At 47.6% G+C, this 18,108-nt stretch overlaps 1 protein-coding gene across 3 annotated transcripts in view; it reads right to left on the bottom strand.

Annotated features, from left to right (window-relative positions):
• GOLIM4 (golgi integral membrane protein 4) overlaps positions 1–14,253 on the bottom strand; it is a 138,333-nt gene extending 124,080 nt beyond the window's left edge. For all 3 annotated transcript variants that reach the window (XM_044290734.1, XM_044290735.1, XM_044290733.1), the window contains exon 1: positions 13,774–14,253. In XM_044290734.1, the coding sequence (XP_044146669.1) occupies positions 13,774–13,960 (187 nt within the window). In that variant the 5' untranslated portion in view covers positions 13,961–14,253. The remainder of the gene's footprint in view (positions 1–13,773) is intronic.
• Positions 14,254–18,108: the final 3,855 nt, after the last annotated feature.

Below are 18,108 nucleotides of genomic sequence, written 5' to 3' on the forward strand. Positions count from 1 at the left end.
AAACCCTGAGGATCCACATCTGTAGGGTTCGAAAGTCGATCTGACACCACTGAACCGATGGAATGCAGGCTGTGAGGACCCCCAGTAGACTCATTGAGTCTCTGATGGAATAAAGATTCCTTGAGTTGAAGATGGAGATCTTCCTCTGGATGTCCTGTACCTTGCTCTGAGGTAAACAGGTTATCTGTTTCTGGGAATCCAGAATAACCCCCAGGAACTGGATCTTTGTTGTCGGATCTAACTGAGATTTTTTTTATGTTGATCAGCCAACCCAGACCCTCTAGAGTTTGATGGAAAAAACGTAGGTCTTTCAGCAAGAGATGAGCGGAGCTGTTTGAAATCAGGAAGTCGTCCAAGTACGGAAAAACCGTCAGACCTTCCTTTCTTAGATAAGCCACTACCGCGATCATTAGCTTTGTAAAAACTCGAGGGGCCGAAGATTTGCCGAAGGGGAGAGAGGTAAATTGGTAATGAAGAATCTTGCCCTGGTGGTCTCTGACCGCGAACCTTAAGAACCGCTGAGAGCTGGGATGTATTGGTACATGATAGTAGGCGTCGGTCAGGTCGACCGAGCACATTACTGAGTTGCTCTGGAGCAAAGGGACTATAGATCTTAGGGTCTCCATCCTGAATTTCTGGTAGGTGATGTATCTGTTCAGGCGTTTTAAGTTTATTATGGTGCGGTAGGAACCCTCCTTTTTCTTCACTAGGAAAAGGTTTGAGTAGAAACCCCCTCCCCTTTCGGATTGAGGTACTTCCGTCACTACCCCTTTTGAGAGTAATTCCCGGATGCCCGCGTACATGGGATGATTGGAGTCTGGGATTGCCACCTTGGTGACTAGAAACCTCTTTGGGGGAGGATCCGAGAACTGTATTCGGTAACCCGACCTTACAATCCTCAGAGCCCAGGAGTTTGAGGATATTTCCTCCCAGCGGGGAAAAAACATCCTCAATCTCCCCCCCACCCTGATGTCATTGGTTTCCATTTCCTTTTTGGGGGGCAGAAGTGGGAGCCCTACCTCTCCCCCCCTTGGGGTAACTGAAACGGCCCGACTTGCCTTTACCGGTGTATTGACTACCCTGGTTGGAAGGGGCACGAAAGGGACACTTCCTTTTATAGACCTTTTCCTCCGGAAAACCCTTCTTTTTATCGGAGGCCCTTTCTAGGATTTTCTCTAGTTCAGGTCCGAAGATATATTCTCCAGAAAAAGGGATACCACATAGTCTGGACTTTGATACCTTGTCCCCCGACCAGCACTTCACCCACAAGGCCCGGCGAGCTGCATTTGACAGACCCGCATCCTTTGCTGAAAACCGTACCGACTCCGCGGAGGCGTCTGCCAAAAAAGCTGTCGCGGATTTTAACAGGGGAATGGCGCTCACAAACTCATCTGTTGAGGGATCACTGGAGGCCCTATTCTCTAACTCAGAGAGCCAGATGAACATAGATCTAGCGACAGATGTGGCTGCTATGTTCGATTTAAGCGTGAGCATAGCCGCTTCCCAGGATCTTCTCAGCAGGCCGTCGGCCTTTCTATCCAGAGGGTCTCCGAGCCGAGAAGCATCCTCAAATGGTAGGCTGGTTTTCTTATTGACCCTAGCTACCTGAGCGTCAATCTTAGGGATGGTATTAAATGTCTTAGCTTCTTCCTGATCAAAGAGAAGCCGGTTTTGGAAAGATCTGGTGACACCTAGCCGCTTCTCCGGATCTGCCCATTCATCCAAAATCATCCCTTTGATGTTTTCGTTGATGGGGAAGACTCTGGATTTCTTTACCCTGAGGCCTCCAAACATTTCGTCCTGTACTGATGGCGTAGAAGCCACTTCTTCTACTCCCATGGTAGCTCTGACGGCTTTTAAGAGCTCGGGCATATCCTCAGAGGAGAAATAAAATTTCCTTCTGCTCTCAGAAAAATCCCGCTCAGAGAGCTTGTCCTCATCCTCCATATGTTTAGAGGAGGAAGCTGAACCCCCATAAACCTCAGAGTCGGATGAGACGTCATCGTCCAATTTGTGGCGTTTAGCGGGGGGGCTCTGAGACCACAGGACAGGGCCGCTCCACAGGTTTCTCTTTTTGAAGCGAGGAAAAAGTCGCAAAAGAAGACTTAATCTCCTCCTGCATCATGGACTTAATCTCGTCCATGAGGGACGGTTGTTCCTCCCGGACAACTTTAGCAATGCAGTCCCTGCATAGTTTCTTAGGATAGTCATCAGGAAGTCGTTTGAGGCAAGAAACACACTTCAATGACTTCTTGGGTTTTCTCAGAGGATCTTTTGCAGTCTGGAAAAGCCAAGAAAATCCTCATTAATAATAAGCCCAGGTGAGAGGAAGAAAAAAACTCTCCCCTATGGGGAACTTACAGACGGTAGAGCAGAGGCCTCTGTATGGTCCGATGCAGACATCCTGAAACACACAGCCCAGAATGGGGAATGTACTCACCGCAGGACGCTGTGGTAGGAGAAACTATTTGAATTCTCCCGCCTTCTGAGACCGGCCCCCTCCGTCCGCGTCACTTCCGGAACATCCGGCAACCCGGAAGTGACGAATTTATATAGCGCCGCCCGGCGCTTGGGCGCATAAGCCGGCATGGTTTCAATGAACCAGCGGGCGTTCCGTGCACCGGGAGCAGGCCCCAGATAAAACCGGAGGAGAGTCTCTCCCTTCCCCCCCCCTGTCCGGCGTTGGTACGGGACCGCAGGCTGACAGGAGGGGGGCCCGCAGAAGCAGGTACGCGACTCCCCACTCCTGGACCTTCATCTCCACGGCGGCTGCCTGCAGAGACCTTTCTCTACCCCTGCCCTCTGTAGGGACAGGAAACACTGGTGTTTGGTGGTGGGAGGGGAGCATTTAAACCTTCTCTGCTTCCTGCCCCTACAGAGGTCAGGGGTCAATCTCCTTGTATGGCCGTCGTGGTGAGGATATGGAAAAACTGTGTACATGACTGCCCCCTGCGAGCTGCGATGTCTGTGTCCGGCCAGGAGCTCCTCCTACTGGTAAGTGACAGGTCTGTGCGGTGCATTGCCTAATGATCTGTCACTTACCAGTAGGAGGAGCTCCCGGCCGGACACAGACATCGCAGCTAAGTATGATGCTTCTACAAATTGCTAAGTAACCATGGCAACCGGGACTGCAGTAGCGTCCCGGTTGCCATGGTTACCGATCGGAGCCCCGGCGATTAACCTGGGACTCCGATCGGTACTCTCCACTGCCACCAATGATAGGGGGGGGGAGATTTTAATTAGGAGGGGGAGGGAGGGGAGAGGGCCCACTGGCCACCAACGAGTTAACTACAGGGGTGGGAGGGGGGCCCCACTGGCCACCAATGAGTTAACTACAGGGGAGGGGCCACTGGCTACAAATGAGTTAACTACAGGGGAGGGGCTGGCTACCAACGAGTTAACTACAGGGGAGGGAGGGGGGGGCCCACTGGCCACCAATGAGTTAACTACAGGGGGGATGGGGGGGCGGCCGCACTGGCCACCAATGAGTTAAAAACAGGGGGCAGTCATGTACACAGTTATTTTAGTATATTCTAACCTGAAGAGTCCCCATCACTATGGGAACGCCTCTGTGTTAGTGAAAACTCAGATCCGACAGTATATTCTAAGTGAAAACTCAGCTCTGAAAAAGCTTTTATGCAGACAGATCTTCGGATCCGTCTGCATGAAAGTAACCTACGGCCACGGATCACGAATGCCAATCTTGTGTGCATCCATGTTCTTTCACGGACCCATTGACTTGAATGGGTCCATGAACCGTTGTCCGTCAAAAAAATAGTACAGGTCATATTTTTTGACGGACAGGATACACGGATCACGGTCTCGGATGCAAAACGGTGCATTTTCAGATTTTTCCACGGACCCATTGAAAGTCAACGCGAAAAAAAAAAAAAGAAAACGGCACAACGGCCACGGATGCACACAACGGTCGTGTGCATGAGGCCTAATAGTTAGTCAGGTCGGTAATCGCAGCTATTCACCACCTAAATACTGATGTCCAACCGAACACATCCGCATGCGATTGGCATCTGTAGTTGCATATGCAAGAGAACCAGTGTGAGGAATGGTCATGGTGTATTCAGCTTTGGCTGCGATACATTGATTACATTCTTATATTGTGCAAAGGTGATGCTTTGCAATTTCAAACATTTGTAGAACAACTTAATAAAAATGGCCGGGGGTTTGTTTTTCACGTCCACAATTGATCATGACTCCATGACCTTCCCAGACTTGACCATCACAAATGGAAGTGAGGGACACCTAACAAGGATGTTCAGAAAACCCACAGCAACCAATAACCTTTTACAGTGGGAGAGCTGGCACCCGTGGACACTATGCAAAAGAATTCCGAAAGGACAGTACTTTAGAGCAAGACGCATTTGCTCTAATGCACTAGATTTCAAAATTGCGTCTGACGATCTGCGACAGAAATTCAGATCTAGAGGCTACCCGAATACTGTCTTTAAGAAAGCATATCATCATGCCCGATGCTGTGATAGAAAAGGACTGCTGATCCCCCAAACCCAAGAATGATCAGGATGAGGCCATTAGGATCATTAGCACTTTTGATACAGGTCACCATGAAGTGAGGGCAATATTTGAGAGATATTGGAGTATCCTTAAGACTTACCCTGATGTTGGGGATCTGGTTGGTGACTCCCCGTCCATCACATTTCGATGGGGACAGAATTTGAGCGATCGGTTGGTCCATAGTTTCACCAAACCGAGTCAGACTCACACATGGTTATCTGCAGATGTCAAGGGGAATTACAGATGTAGTGGCTGTGTCGCTTGCAGGTCTCTCTTAGTGAGTAAGACATTCACCAGTACGGTCACATCTGAATGGTTTGAAATCAGGACCTTTATTAACTGTAGGACCACGGGAGTCATTTACCTTATGACTTGCTCATGTGGCCTACAGTAAGTGGGCAAAACCACCCGTGAATTTAGACGATGTGTCGGTGAACATCTGGGGGATATTAGGAATAGAAGGGACATTTTCCTGGTCAGACATGTTGTAGACAAATATGTGGGCGACTCTAGCGGGCTCAGATTTCGAGGAATAGAAAGAATCCATCAGTCACCCAGAGAGGTTAACATTGATGAAAGACGGAAAGAACTGGAGTGGATCTTCCGCTTGAGGATAGAGAAACCTAATGGCCTTAATGACCGAAGCAGTTATACATGCTTCATTTAAGTGCGGACACTGCTCCTTCTAGGTCTGTCACATTTCTGATTGAGCCTGCATGAGCACAGTGTAGGTCCTGACATAATTTCTCTGTAACCAACTTTTCTAGGTCGGATACACTCCTGTATGAATCTGCACTGGTTTAGGCACATAGGTTTTGACATAAATCCAGGGACTGCAATCAGTCCCTGACTAATAGCTACTATACGATTAACTATGGATGGGGCGACATCAGCCCCCAAATAACTATCCTGCTGCGTTTTGACACCGCTAACACAGGACTTTAGTTACAATGCATTTTGTGCCATTATGTTGTAGGTCCTAGGGACCATAGGTTACCCTGTAACCCCTTTTTTGTTCTCGCGTTTATCTTTTTACTCTGCCTTCAGTGAACCACGTTACCTACGTCTGGTTCCTCTTTTATGACATTGCGGCCGTCTAAGGGTCCCCCTATTACATGCTCACCTGATGTAGCAGAGGCGCATATCCATTTTAAGATAGACGGCGCATCAGGTTAATCTCCTTGGCTCATCCCCTTATATTGTGTATTCTGGTGCCCGCGTTAGTCGGCAGCCTATCAGTTACTCAGCAACCCTTTGCCCACTTGCTCCTGATCAGGTGCCCGACACAAGGCAGCAAAAAATGCGTCGAGCAAGGGCTGGGTATATGTAGGTAGCTTCTACTTCTAGCAGCAGCAAGGGATCATTAGGTGTACTAAAAATTGAGACACCACTCAGATTACCCTCTGGGTCACCGGACCTTTGGTCCTCTTGCATATGCAACTACAGATGCCAATCGCACACGGATGTGTTCTGTTGGACATTTGTAGTAAGGTGGTGAATAGCTGCGATTACCAACCTGACAATCAGTACGGTTGTTTGCCACCACTATGGTCTAGGTGGCGACCTAGCTGTGATTACTCAAAACAAATAATGAGCACAGACTATTGCCACTACTAACTGTGGGATATTAGTGTGACTATATTATCACTGCACACATCCATAAGCAGTGTTGAAACAGCCCGTTGTCACCTCTGGGGGGGCCATATCAGTTCATTGTGACCCCCCCCCATGCAGGTTATATCCCAATTGCCTACCTCTCTAAACCTGCAGAGGGATTAGCAAAAAAATTTAAGAAAATTTGAATAAAGATTTATTATTTTCATTTTAGCGTCCCAGTAAGCAGTGATTATTGGTTTAGGTAGGAAGACAAACACACATACCTTTTTATTCTGTGAATTTGAACCTTGCCTCTACATCGGGCATCCTCAAACTGCGGCCATCCAGCTGTTGCAAAACTACAACTCCCAGCATGCCCGAACAGCCTGCAGATATCAGCCTACAGCAGGGCATTGTGGGAGTTGTAGTTTTACAACAGCTGGAGGGCCGCAGTTTGAGGATGTCTGGGTCTACATGATTCACATTTCATTGGAAAAAAATCTATCATTTTCACAATGGTGGGGCAAATTTCCTAAAGTGACTGTGCATAGACCTTGTCATTTAACGCACCAAAATTTGGTGCCTGGAGCATAATGTCGCGCTGTTTTGGTTGTCCAGCTTTTCTATACAGCGGCTTTTTTTACGTCTCACTGCTTATCATAGTATCACCCTCCCCAGGTAGGGGCTGGGCAGAATAAGCGCCTTCTAAAGACTAATGCACACGACCGATGGATGTTTCGCAGTCAGCAAATTGCCGGCCGGCCCCTAATAGAACAGTCCTATCCTTGTCCGTAGGACATTTTCTTGCGGCATGGCTATGCGGACACGGAATGCAAGAAAAAGTCATTTCTGGGGGGGGGGGGGGTTCTGGCCCCATTAATGGTTCCGCATAAACGGAACGAACACAGAGCCATAAGACTCGTTACTGACAATTCTGTTAGTACAGGTGTGTTTTACCGTCTGCCTCTGCACAGAATAGTCTACTACGCAATTCTTTGCAGCAAAAAGGAAACAAGGTATGCCAGGCTGACAGGTGCCGAAAGGATACGGTTTTGGCTTCCATCAGCTGCACAGAGTCTTACAGACATATATGTGTATATACCCAGGACTTTCCAGTGTCTACAACAAAAGTAGCGCTCTAAAAGTGATGCGAGCATACATCACACTTTTTGAATGGGAGGGTCACAGAATTTTCTTTAAAAAAAATTTAAATAAAAAGTGTGAATCTTCAAGCAATACCTTTCCATGACAGAGTATTTTGTATGTCTGTACTGTATCAATATTTTTAAATGTAAGGATTATAAGGTAAGGTTTAATATTTATCAGGACGATCCCCTTATCTGTGCAGGGATCCATTCTCTACGATGGTGAAGATGAATACCGCAGAACAGATTACCTGATCACCAGTGAAAATGCAGCCCTTAATGTGTCAAAAGAGGCAGTACAGGGGCTCAGTGGTTAGCACTGGTGCCTTGCAGCGCTGAGGTCCTTCAAATCTCACCAAGGACAACATCTGCCTGGAGATGGTTTGTATGTTCTCCCCCGTGTTTGCGTGGGTTTCCTCCCATGCTCCAAAGACATACTGATAGGGACCTTAGATTGTGAGCCCCATTGGGGACAGCGTGATACTAATGTCTGTAAAGCTATGAGGAATATAGCAGTGCTATAAGTGCATAAATAACTAAATAAACTACATACACGGAGAGAAGGCTGAGACACACAGGCTTCTTGTAAGATGACGAATAGGCACCACTGTGCTGAACACAAGTTCCTTGCAGTTCTCCTGTAGCAGTCAATGGCACCTCTTTATTTGTCGGCTACAATTAACCCTTGTGCTCATGTTCTAAAACGGTGCTTTTATCCTAGGATTTGTTTGACATGTGTCCTACTACATAATTCCAGCATTTCCCTGCACACCACTGTATTAAGGCTACTTTCACACTAGCGTTTTAATTTTCCGGTATTGAGATCAGTCATAGGGTCTTAATACCAGAAAAGAAACGCTTCAGTTTTGTCCCATTCATTGTCAATGGGGACAAAACTGAACAGAACAAAATGCATTCCGTTCCGTTTAGTTGCGTTACCATACTGGAGAGCAAACCGCAACATGATGTAGTTTGCTTTCAGTCCTGGGAGGCGGAGCAAGACGGATCCGGCGTGACCCACAATGCAAGTCAATAGGGATACATCCGTTTTCTCTGCCACAATAGAAAACCGATTCGTCCCCCATTGACTTTCAATGGAGTTCATGACGGATCAGTCTTGGCAATGTTAAAGATAATACAACCGGATCCGTTCATAACGGATCCAGATGGTTGTATTATCAGTAACGGAAGCGTTTTTTGTTGCTGAACCCTGCCCGATCCAGTAAAAACGCTGGTGTTAAAATAGCCTTAACCAGTCAGCGGGGAAAATCCCAGAGTTCAGCTTTCAAATGCAATGTTAGAGTAAAGAGTAACTAAACTTTTATAAAATCAACTCTTCTAAATAGCCCCTATAATACTTTTTTTTATATATACTTTATTATTCTGAATTCTGTTTTGCAACTTAAAAAAAAGGTACCCAAAGTTCAGGATAGTACGCCTTCTTAAAATCATCATTCCCATTCAGCGCTGGCTCGTCGGTACGGTATACAGATTTCTGCTGCTGTGGAGAACTCTGCACCGATCGCTGTCCTGCTAAGACCAGCGACTAGCTGCAACAGTCACATGATGTCGACGAGCCATCAGCGCTACAACCAGGAAATCAGAGCCCTGTCGGGCAAACCATAGCGGTGGTGTGGGATCTGTCAGGTAAGTAATCATTTATTACAGGTTGTTGTCAGGTTTCCTGTTGGAACCGGACAACCCCTTTAAGTGAGAACTGAAGCAGGATATCAAACAGATGTACAGTATAAATAGGTGTGTAGTATGGGCAGAACGGTGTCAGAGAAGCAAGTTCACAATGTCACCATAACAATTTTCAATCAATGGAAATCTCTCACAGGCGGAGATAACTTTGTCCCACCTCTAGTCATTATTGCATTTCTCATGATATTTATCACACGTTCAACCAGGGTGGATTTGATTTAAATCAAACTGATTTAAAGAGGACCTTTCACCTGTAAAAACAATGCACTTACTATTATCCCTGGGCGCCGCTCCGTTTTTCCGTTACGCCCACAGGACAAGGGCAGACAACGCCTACTATAACTTACAGAGCGAAGATACCGTAGGGCATAGTGGAAAAACGGAGCGGCGCCTAGGGATAATAGTAAGTGCAGTGAGATCCCCGGGCACCGCTCTCCATGTCTGTATTCTTAGTTCACATTGTTTTTACAGGTGAAAGGTCCTCTTTAAATCAAGCCTTACTGACTAGTGATTTAAAATCATAGTTTTCTACATAAAGACTAATTCTTGCTGGTATAACTTATAATATGCAAGTAGATGAAGATTTTTAGAATAACAACTTTTCATATTAGTTTGATTGTGTATTCATAGGTTTGTAGAAGTTAGGATTAAGGTCTTTTTCTCAATTCTGTTCATGTTATAACATTTTTGCTGTGAAGAGGAGGCATGTGATCTCTGCTGAGTCAAATTCAGTTTTGAGAACTGCAAAAGTAAACCAAGCATCTCCTGCAGTCTTCTCTCCCCGGTTGTCACTCCTCACTTAACTAGAATCTTCAACCTCTCTCTCTTCTGGTATCTTCCCTTCCTCTTTCAAACATTCATCTCTTGACTCGTCTCTAATCTCCTGTTCATCCATAAATTCCTGGAGTGTTTGGTCTATTCTCACCTCATCCACTAGCTCTCTGTTAAGTGCTCATGGTGTGCCAGCCGGGACTATGCTGCGGACCACAAATTGTGGTCCGCAATGCACAGGCACCGACCGCGGACCACCACATGCTGATCTATTCACTTGAATGGGGTCCGCAATCTGCATCTGACAGTCCGTACCACAAAAAAAGTAGTGCATGCACTCTGTAGTGCTTCCGATCTGTGCCTCTGTTCCACACTGCATCACATTTCCTGGATTGCGGACCCATTCAAGTAGACCCGCTCGTTGCATGAAGCAATAAGGCCGTGTGCATGAGCCCTTAACTCTTTCCTTGAACCATTACAATCTGGTTTCCACACTACTGCCCTCACCAAAGTGACAAATGACCTCCCAACAGCCAAGTACAATGGAGAGTACTTTCTGATCATTCTTCTGGATCTCTCCACAGCATTTGACACTGTGGAACACCATCTCCTAATCACCATGCTCCAACCTATAGGCCTTAAGGACAATGCTCTCTGCTGGTTCTCTTCCTATCTCAGTCTCTAGCTGATCCTTCAGTGTATCATTCTCCGATTCTACTTCCTCTCATTTTCTTCTTGCTGTTGGGGTTCCTCAGGGTTCAGTCCTAGGTCCTTTTCTCTCTACAGAACCCTATTGAACAGACTATCAGTAGATTTGGTTTTCAATACCATCTCTATGCTGATGACATCCAACTATACATTCCTTCCCCTGACATAACTTCTGCTGTACTACAAAACACCAGTGACTGTCTGTCCGCAGTTTCTGATATCATGTGCTCTCTATCTGAAACTGAATCTATCAAAAACTGAACATTGTGTTTCCTCCTTCTACTAACCTACCTTAAAGAGGTTGTCCACCTTTTATTATTGATAACCTATCCACAGGGTAGGTCATCAATATCAGGTCGGCAGGGGTCCAACTCCCAGCACCTCCGCCAATGAATATGACGGGACGGCTCAGTCGGTTACTACAGACCAGTCCCATAGAAGTGATTGGGGACACCATACTTTTAATTACACCTGCTCACCATGGTCATTGCTGCAGCCAGCAGGTAAACAGAGCAGAGAAGGTAGCACTAGTATGAGCCCTGCCTTCTCTTCAAACAGATGACCATCAGGAGCCCTGATATTGATGACCTATCCTGGGGATGGGTCTCTAAAATCACATCCCTCTTCATCATCATTCTTCTAAAGCTGATCCATGGTCAAATATCTAGACCCCATGCACTCAGAAGCACTACCGATATCAGCTAGTCACTGGCTCATGCAGTTTTATATCTACTCCCTTATTTTGTAAAGATGTCCGGACCATTGTACAAAACATGCACTTGTCCCTTCTGTGTCACTCCTATCTCCTCATAGATTGTAAGCTCTTGTGAGCAGAAGCCTCATTCCTCGTTTTAATTGTTGACTTGTTTGTTGCCATGTGGAACATGTTGGTGCTATACAAATTAAGATTACATTATTATTATTATTATTATTATTATTATTATGAATTAAAAACTGAGTTACTTTTATCGAAGGGGTCCCTACACACAGTCTGGAAAATGTCTGACTGTGCAGAGACACACCCCTAATTGGTAAATCCCAGATCCGCAAAATACAGGTGCGGTCCGCAATTTATTTATTTTTTTTGTGGACCCTTTCACTTCAAAGGGTCTGCGGTCCACATTTTGTGGACATATTCTATGTTTCTGCAGAACGGACATACAGATGCGGAAAGCACAAGGATGATCCGTGAGCTTTCCGCATCCGTACATCAATTCTGCAAAAGAGGTAGAAAATGTCCTATACTTGGCCGCAAAAAAGTGGACCACTGACCCATTGAAGTCAATGAGTCCACAAAAAAAAAAAAAAACCTGATGCAACAAAGATGTCACATGGACATCCATATTTTACGGACCGCAAAATACATCCCATCGTGTGCATGGGGCCTAAGGCTAGGGCTACACGGCAACATTTGTCATGCAACTTCTTGTCGACATTTTTTATGATAGTCGATGGTGCGACATGGGACACCACAGTTGCAAAAAGTCTGTCCAAGTTGGATTTTTGGGAGACTGTCACATCGCAGCATGTCGCAGTGCAACACCATTGACTATCATTACAAAAAATGTTGCGTGGCATTGGTGCAACATAAATGTCATGCGACACGTCACAATGGTGTTGTACCCTTTTTGTCACATTATTTTTATTGTGCAACACTTCGCCGCGTAGACCTAGCCTAAGCCTGTCTACCTTGTTAATGGCCACGAATACCATGCAGCCATCTACAGTGCAGACCGACTAAACAATGTGGTCCTAGTTAGTTCATTGGAGCCCACTGGGGCTTGTTCAGACGCAACATGACCATAGTTGTACCCTCACAGAAATATACAAAATATTAAAAAAAACACAACTGCTCTGTATAGTGTATGTTCACATGCCAGATTTGACCGTGTCACTATCTGCCACATAATCAATGGCAAAAAACCGCTGGGGTTTTTCATTTTGAATGCTGCGGTCCCACTCTCAGTCTAGTTTCAGGCAGGCTCCCGCTGTGGGAAAAGTTCTTGGCTGCATGATGTGCAGAGTGGCCTCCCATTGAATACAATGCGAAGTGGTCTCACTGCAGATGCCACACTGAAAACTGTGGCAAGACTCCGACGTGTCATATAAACATACCTTTAAAAAGCAAAAAAAAAAAATAAAAAAAAAAAAGAACCTAAAAGTTTTTGGAAATGTTACTAGTGATGACCTATCCTCTGGATAGGACATCAGTATCTGATCGGTGGTGGTCCAACACCTGGGACCTCTGATGATCAGCTGTTTGAGAAAGCATTGGAGCTCCGTAGTGTTCTCCATGCTAAGCACAGCGCCCTCCATTTGATAGCAACTGATAGGGCTGAGCTGCGCCTTAGTCCATGTGACCAATGAACATGACGTGACAAGGCCTAGCTAAAGCTGCGAGAAGTCCGTGGCACTACTGTGAGCATTGGTGCCTTCTCAAACAGCTGATCAGTGAGGGTCCCGGTTTAAGAAAAGTCTCAAAAAACACCTTTAATGAAAATGTGTGAATACTTTGTTGCAAAGCTCCTTTCCAGTTGTCGCTGTACTTTCCACGAGTATAAACCATTCGCTTTATAGACCAGCAATCCGGAGAAGTTACTATGGAGGCCTAGTTACTCCTGGCCTGGATGCTGTGCTTCTAGAATCTGTACACGTCTGTTAGCCTAAAGGGGGAGGAGGAGCAGCGCAGAGAAGTTTACTTTGGAGGTAGTCTCGGTCCCTGACATTCCTTTCAGATAAGCGGATGTGCCTGCTGAGAGGATCACCAATAATCACCCCCTGGTGACCGCGTACAGATGGAATGGAAGAACATCCCTTATATAAACCACTTTCATAGCCAGCACTAGGAGAGGGTCGCAGGTTAACGGAATGACCTGCGAGTCGTCTATGTTTTGGACCCAAGGATTTGGACTGTCAAAATCCTCCGACTGAATCGGCTGCGGTTTCTACCTCTTTTTTTTTTTTTTTTCCCATTTTGAATACTGCGGGGCTTGAATGGAGCAAAACCACAAGGCTGCTGCGCCTCCTGCGATAACGCACGTGAAAAAAAACCTCTGTCGCATGAACCACGCTGCTGCCTCCCATTGACAATAATGGGAGACTACTTCGGCACCCAGCCGGTACCAAAAAAAAAAAAAAAAAAAAAAAAAGTTGTGTGAACGAACCCTTACAAACACTGATGCAAAATACAGCCCAAATAGTGACTGTGTGAAAGCGGCGTCACACAAAGTTACTGTTCATTGTAATGGCAGCAGGCATGAGAGGTGCACTGTCCAGGGAGGATGGGAGTAGTAGTAGTAAAGAGTCAGGCTGTACCTACCTTGCAGCTGTGCAGACAGGGACTCGTGGTGCTGCTGGTACTTGATGGCCAGCCCTTCGGATTTCTTCAGCTGCTTCTGCAGCTCATAGTTCACCAGAGCTCCATAGACGAATGCAATGGCCACAGCTAGGAGGGCGAGCGCCTGGAATATCCTCTTCTGCCTTCTGGAGCACATACCGTTTCCCATACTCTGGGGGGCTGAGCTGGAGGGCGAGCTCCTGCCTGCTGCTAGACGGGAGCAGACGCTGGCATCTCGCTCTATGTGGCAGTCCCACCACTACCGACAACTTTCTCACTTCACTTGTACTTGCCCCGGAATTGGCATGCTACTCCCCTGTGCCGCCGCGCCACAAGTCGTCCTCCCCGGGCTTTACCTCTTTCCCCCTGCCACTCAGCAGCAGCAGCACACAAAGAAGGCTGGCTCCTAGGAAAACATCCCAGCAATGTGCACCGCTCCGGGCCTCCAGCGGTATCCTCTGCCTCTCCGCTTTTTTTTTTTTTTTTTTGTTATTGCTTTATTGGCATGTAACACAGCGATCACTGGGAATGTGTGCGCACCCTAGGCATGCAATGAAGTGGATGCAGGACAGACGGGCTGACATAATGACATGTATTACATTCACGATTTTTAATTCATACTTAAATTAATGTAATAAGCTTACTGTGTTATGTTGACCAGAAACTGTACAATACTTGAAAACTTCCAAGGATATGGTAGCTTTTTGGGTTGGGCTACCTACAAAGCCATACCTCACAACCTTTGAACAGCACAAAGACAATATATGCGGCGCGCGCCAAATTTTTTAATACTAGGCCACGCCTCTAATTCCGCCCAAAACATAGCTATACACATCCAATCCCTTCCCGTTCCTGTAATGCCACCACATAGTAATTATCATCCCTTTTTGCCACCAAACAGTACTGTAGTAATGCCCACATTGTGCCCCCTTCACAGTATGTTATGCCCATGTAAACCGTGTACCAGGGTGGGCTCTCCAGGATACAGTAATGTCACGAACGAGGAAAGCAACCCCAACACCAGGTTTTGCCTGAACAGAATTCTACTTAACCCCTTAAGGACACAGGGCGTACCGGTACGCCCTATTTCCCGAGTCCTTAAGGACCAAGGGCGTACCGGTACGTCCTGACTTAAAATCGGCATTCCGGCGCCGCGGGGGTTAATCGGAACGGGATTTCGGCTGAAATCATTCAGCCGGCATCCCGTAACAACGCAGGGGGGGGTCATTTGACCCCCCCGTATCGGCGATCGCAGAAAACCGCAGGTCAATTTAGACCTGCGGTTTTCTGCGTTTCCGGTCCATTCGGGTGTCCGGTGACCCGATGAACCGGAAAAAGACTGCGATCGGTGGCGTAATTATACACCACCAATCGCAGTCCGAGGATTTGAGGAGGCGGTGCTGGCCCTGGTGCTGAACACTGCTGTCCAGGGTGCTGATTGGTGCAGGGGAGAGAGGCGCGAGATTCAAACTTCCTGTGCTCCTCTCTCCCCTCCTCTTCCTGTTCTGCACGAGCACCCGGCAGCATCGTCCAGCACCAGCTCCTGTGTCCCCCTAATCGCCATCCATCACCCTCCTGCACCCATCGCCACCCAGGTAGGTTAGGGTCAGTGAGGGAGAGGCATCGTTAGGCAGGGAAAGAAGGGAAAAGTTAGTTAGGAAAAAAAAAAAAAAAAAAACTTTTACACAAAACTTTTTTTGATCCATCTATCAGACCCCAGACCCCCCCCTGCCACTTGCCCCCCCCTACCAGCCCCCCACCACCACCAGCCCCCCCACCCCCTCCACCCATCCCCCCACCACTCCCCCCAACCCCCCCCCCCCCCACCACCACCACTAGCCCCCTCACCACCACTTTTTTTTCTGCGTTCGCTGACTGGTCGGCACTTTTTAGCGTCCGTCCACTGTTAGCGCATCGCCTGCCCCACCGCTGATCAGCGTTGTACCGCTAATCAGCAACTTTTTTTTTTTCCTAACACTTGCCCTTTTTTCCTTTTTTTAGTACGCGAACACCCGTTGCCCCCACACACACGCACATATAATAAAGTTTTACACACACGCACACCTACACGCACACACACCCATGGCCCGCCGGGTGTTCTCGGCCGAGGAGGCATATGCCCAGATTGCCTCCGACTCCGAGAGCCCCAGTGAGGATGAGGATGACCCCACATTCCTCTTATCATCAGCATCCTCCTCATCATCATCGGATGACGATGAGCCACCAAGGCGGCGGAGACGCCGCCAGGCGGAGCCAGGGGCCGCACATGCTAGGGATCCTGTGGCCCACCCTAGTACGAGCCGCCCTGGGGTTCGTACTGGTTTCCCGGCCCACCAAATAAGTTCACCGGAGACCCCTGCCGATGAACTTAGCTGGTGTCCCCCAGTGGACTTTGAGCCTGAGATTCCGGATTTCGCTGGCAATCCTGGAATCCAGATTCCCACAGTGGGGTTTACCGAAATTGACTATTTTAGTTTTTTTTCAGTAACCCACTGGTGAATTTGATGGTGGAGCAGACGAATCTGTACGCCCAACAGTTCGTCGCTCAAAACCCAGGCTCAGTTTTGGCTAGACCCGGTGGCTGGACGCCGGTCAGTGCAGCCGAAATGAGGACATTTTGGGGCCTCGTGCTGCATATGGGTCTAGTCCAAAAACCCAGTGTCAGGCAATACTGGAGTGGGGACGTCCTGTACCAGACCCCACTGTACAGTATGGTCATGACACGCTCCCGGTTTGAGGCCATCCGGAAATGTCTGCATTATTCCGATAATGCAGCATGTCCACCCCGAGGTGATCCTGCCTATGACCGGCTGTATAAGATACGGCCTGTCATCGATCACTTTGGGGCCACATTTCAGCAGGCCTACGTACCTGGAAGGGAGGTCGCGGTTGATGAGTCGCTCATTGCGTTCAAGGGGAGACTCAGTTTCCGCCAATATATTCCCACAAAGCGAGCGAGGTATGGCGTGAAGCTATACAAAATTTGTGAGAGTACCTCAGGGTACACTTACAAATTTCGTGTGTACGAGGGGCGAGATTCCCGTATTCAACCCCCAGAATGTCCCCCCACTCTGGGTGTTAGCGGGAAACTCGTGTGGGACCTTATGTACCCACTGCTGGATAATGGTTACCACTTGTACGTGGATAACTTTTATACCAGCATTCCCTTGTTCAGGTCCCTTGCCGCCAGATCTACGTTCGCTTGTGGGACCGTGCGGAAAAATCAGCGCGGCCTCCCTGCCTACCCCCTCCAGGTACCTATCCCCAGGGGTGAGACCCGTGCACTTACCAGTGGAAACCTGTTGCTGGTCAGGTATAAGGACAAGAGGGATGTCCTTATGCTGTCCACAATCCACGGTAACGGCACCACCCCAGTCCCTGTGCGAGGTACCGCGGCAACGGTCCTCAAGCCCGATTGTATCGTCGACTACAATCGGTATATGGGAGGAGTTGATCTCTCGGATCAAGTCCTCACGCCATATAACGCCATGCGCAAAACCCGGGCATGGTACAAAAAAGTTGCGGTCTACTTGGTGCAGGTTGCCATGTACAACTCTTTTGTACTATCCCGAAGCGCTGGCAGCACAGGGACATTCCTCCAATTCTATGAGGCAGTCCTCAAGGACCTGATCTTTTCGGACCGGGAAAGAGCAGGCCGGAGTACCTCGGGAACTGGAGGCGCCCGGATCGTCCCTGGCCAACACTTTCCAGGTGTGGTCCCCCATACTGGAAAGAAGGGACGAACCCAAAAAAAGTGCAGAGTGTGTCGCAGGAGGGGGATACGGAAGGACACCACCACTCAGTGCGACACGTGCCCCGATCATCCGGGCCTCTGCGTTATCGATTGCTTCAGGGAGTATCACACTTCCATGGAGTACTAAATTTTTATAATCCCCAACAGTTCACTAGAGAACATAAAACACTATGGCTCTCAGACTTTGGAGACACGAAAACTATTTTTCTTTCCCCCAAAAATATTAGTTTTAGTGCAGGCATCCTCAAACTGCGGCCCTCCAGATGTTGTAAAACTATAACTCCCAGCATGCCCAGACAACCTACAGCCATCAGCAGGGCATGGTGGGAATTGTAGTTTTACAACATCTGGAGGGCCGCAGTTTTAGGATGCCTGCTTAGTGTCTCCAAAGTCTGAGAGCCATACATATTGGGCATCGTCGCGTGCGTAAAAGTCGTCGCTATAAAAATAACTTTTGACCAAACGCCTCGGATGAACGGTGTTAAAAATATAAAATAAAAACGGTGCCAAAACACCTATTTTTGGGCAAAATTTCAATTTAAATCCATTTTGCCGGTAATAAA

Source organism: Bufo gargarizans, chromosome 4, assembly GCF_014858855.1.
Source record: "Bufo gargarizans isolate SCDJY-AF-19 chromosome 4, ASM1485885v1, whole genome shotgun sequence".
NCBI lineage: Eukaryota > Metazoa > Chordata > Amphibia > Anura > Bufonidae > Bufo > Bufo gargarizans.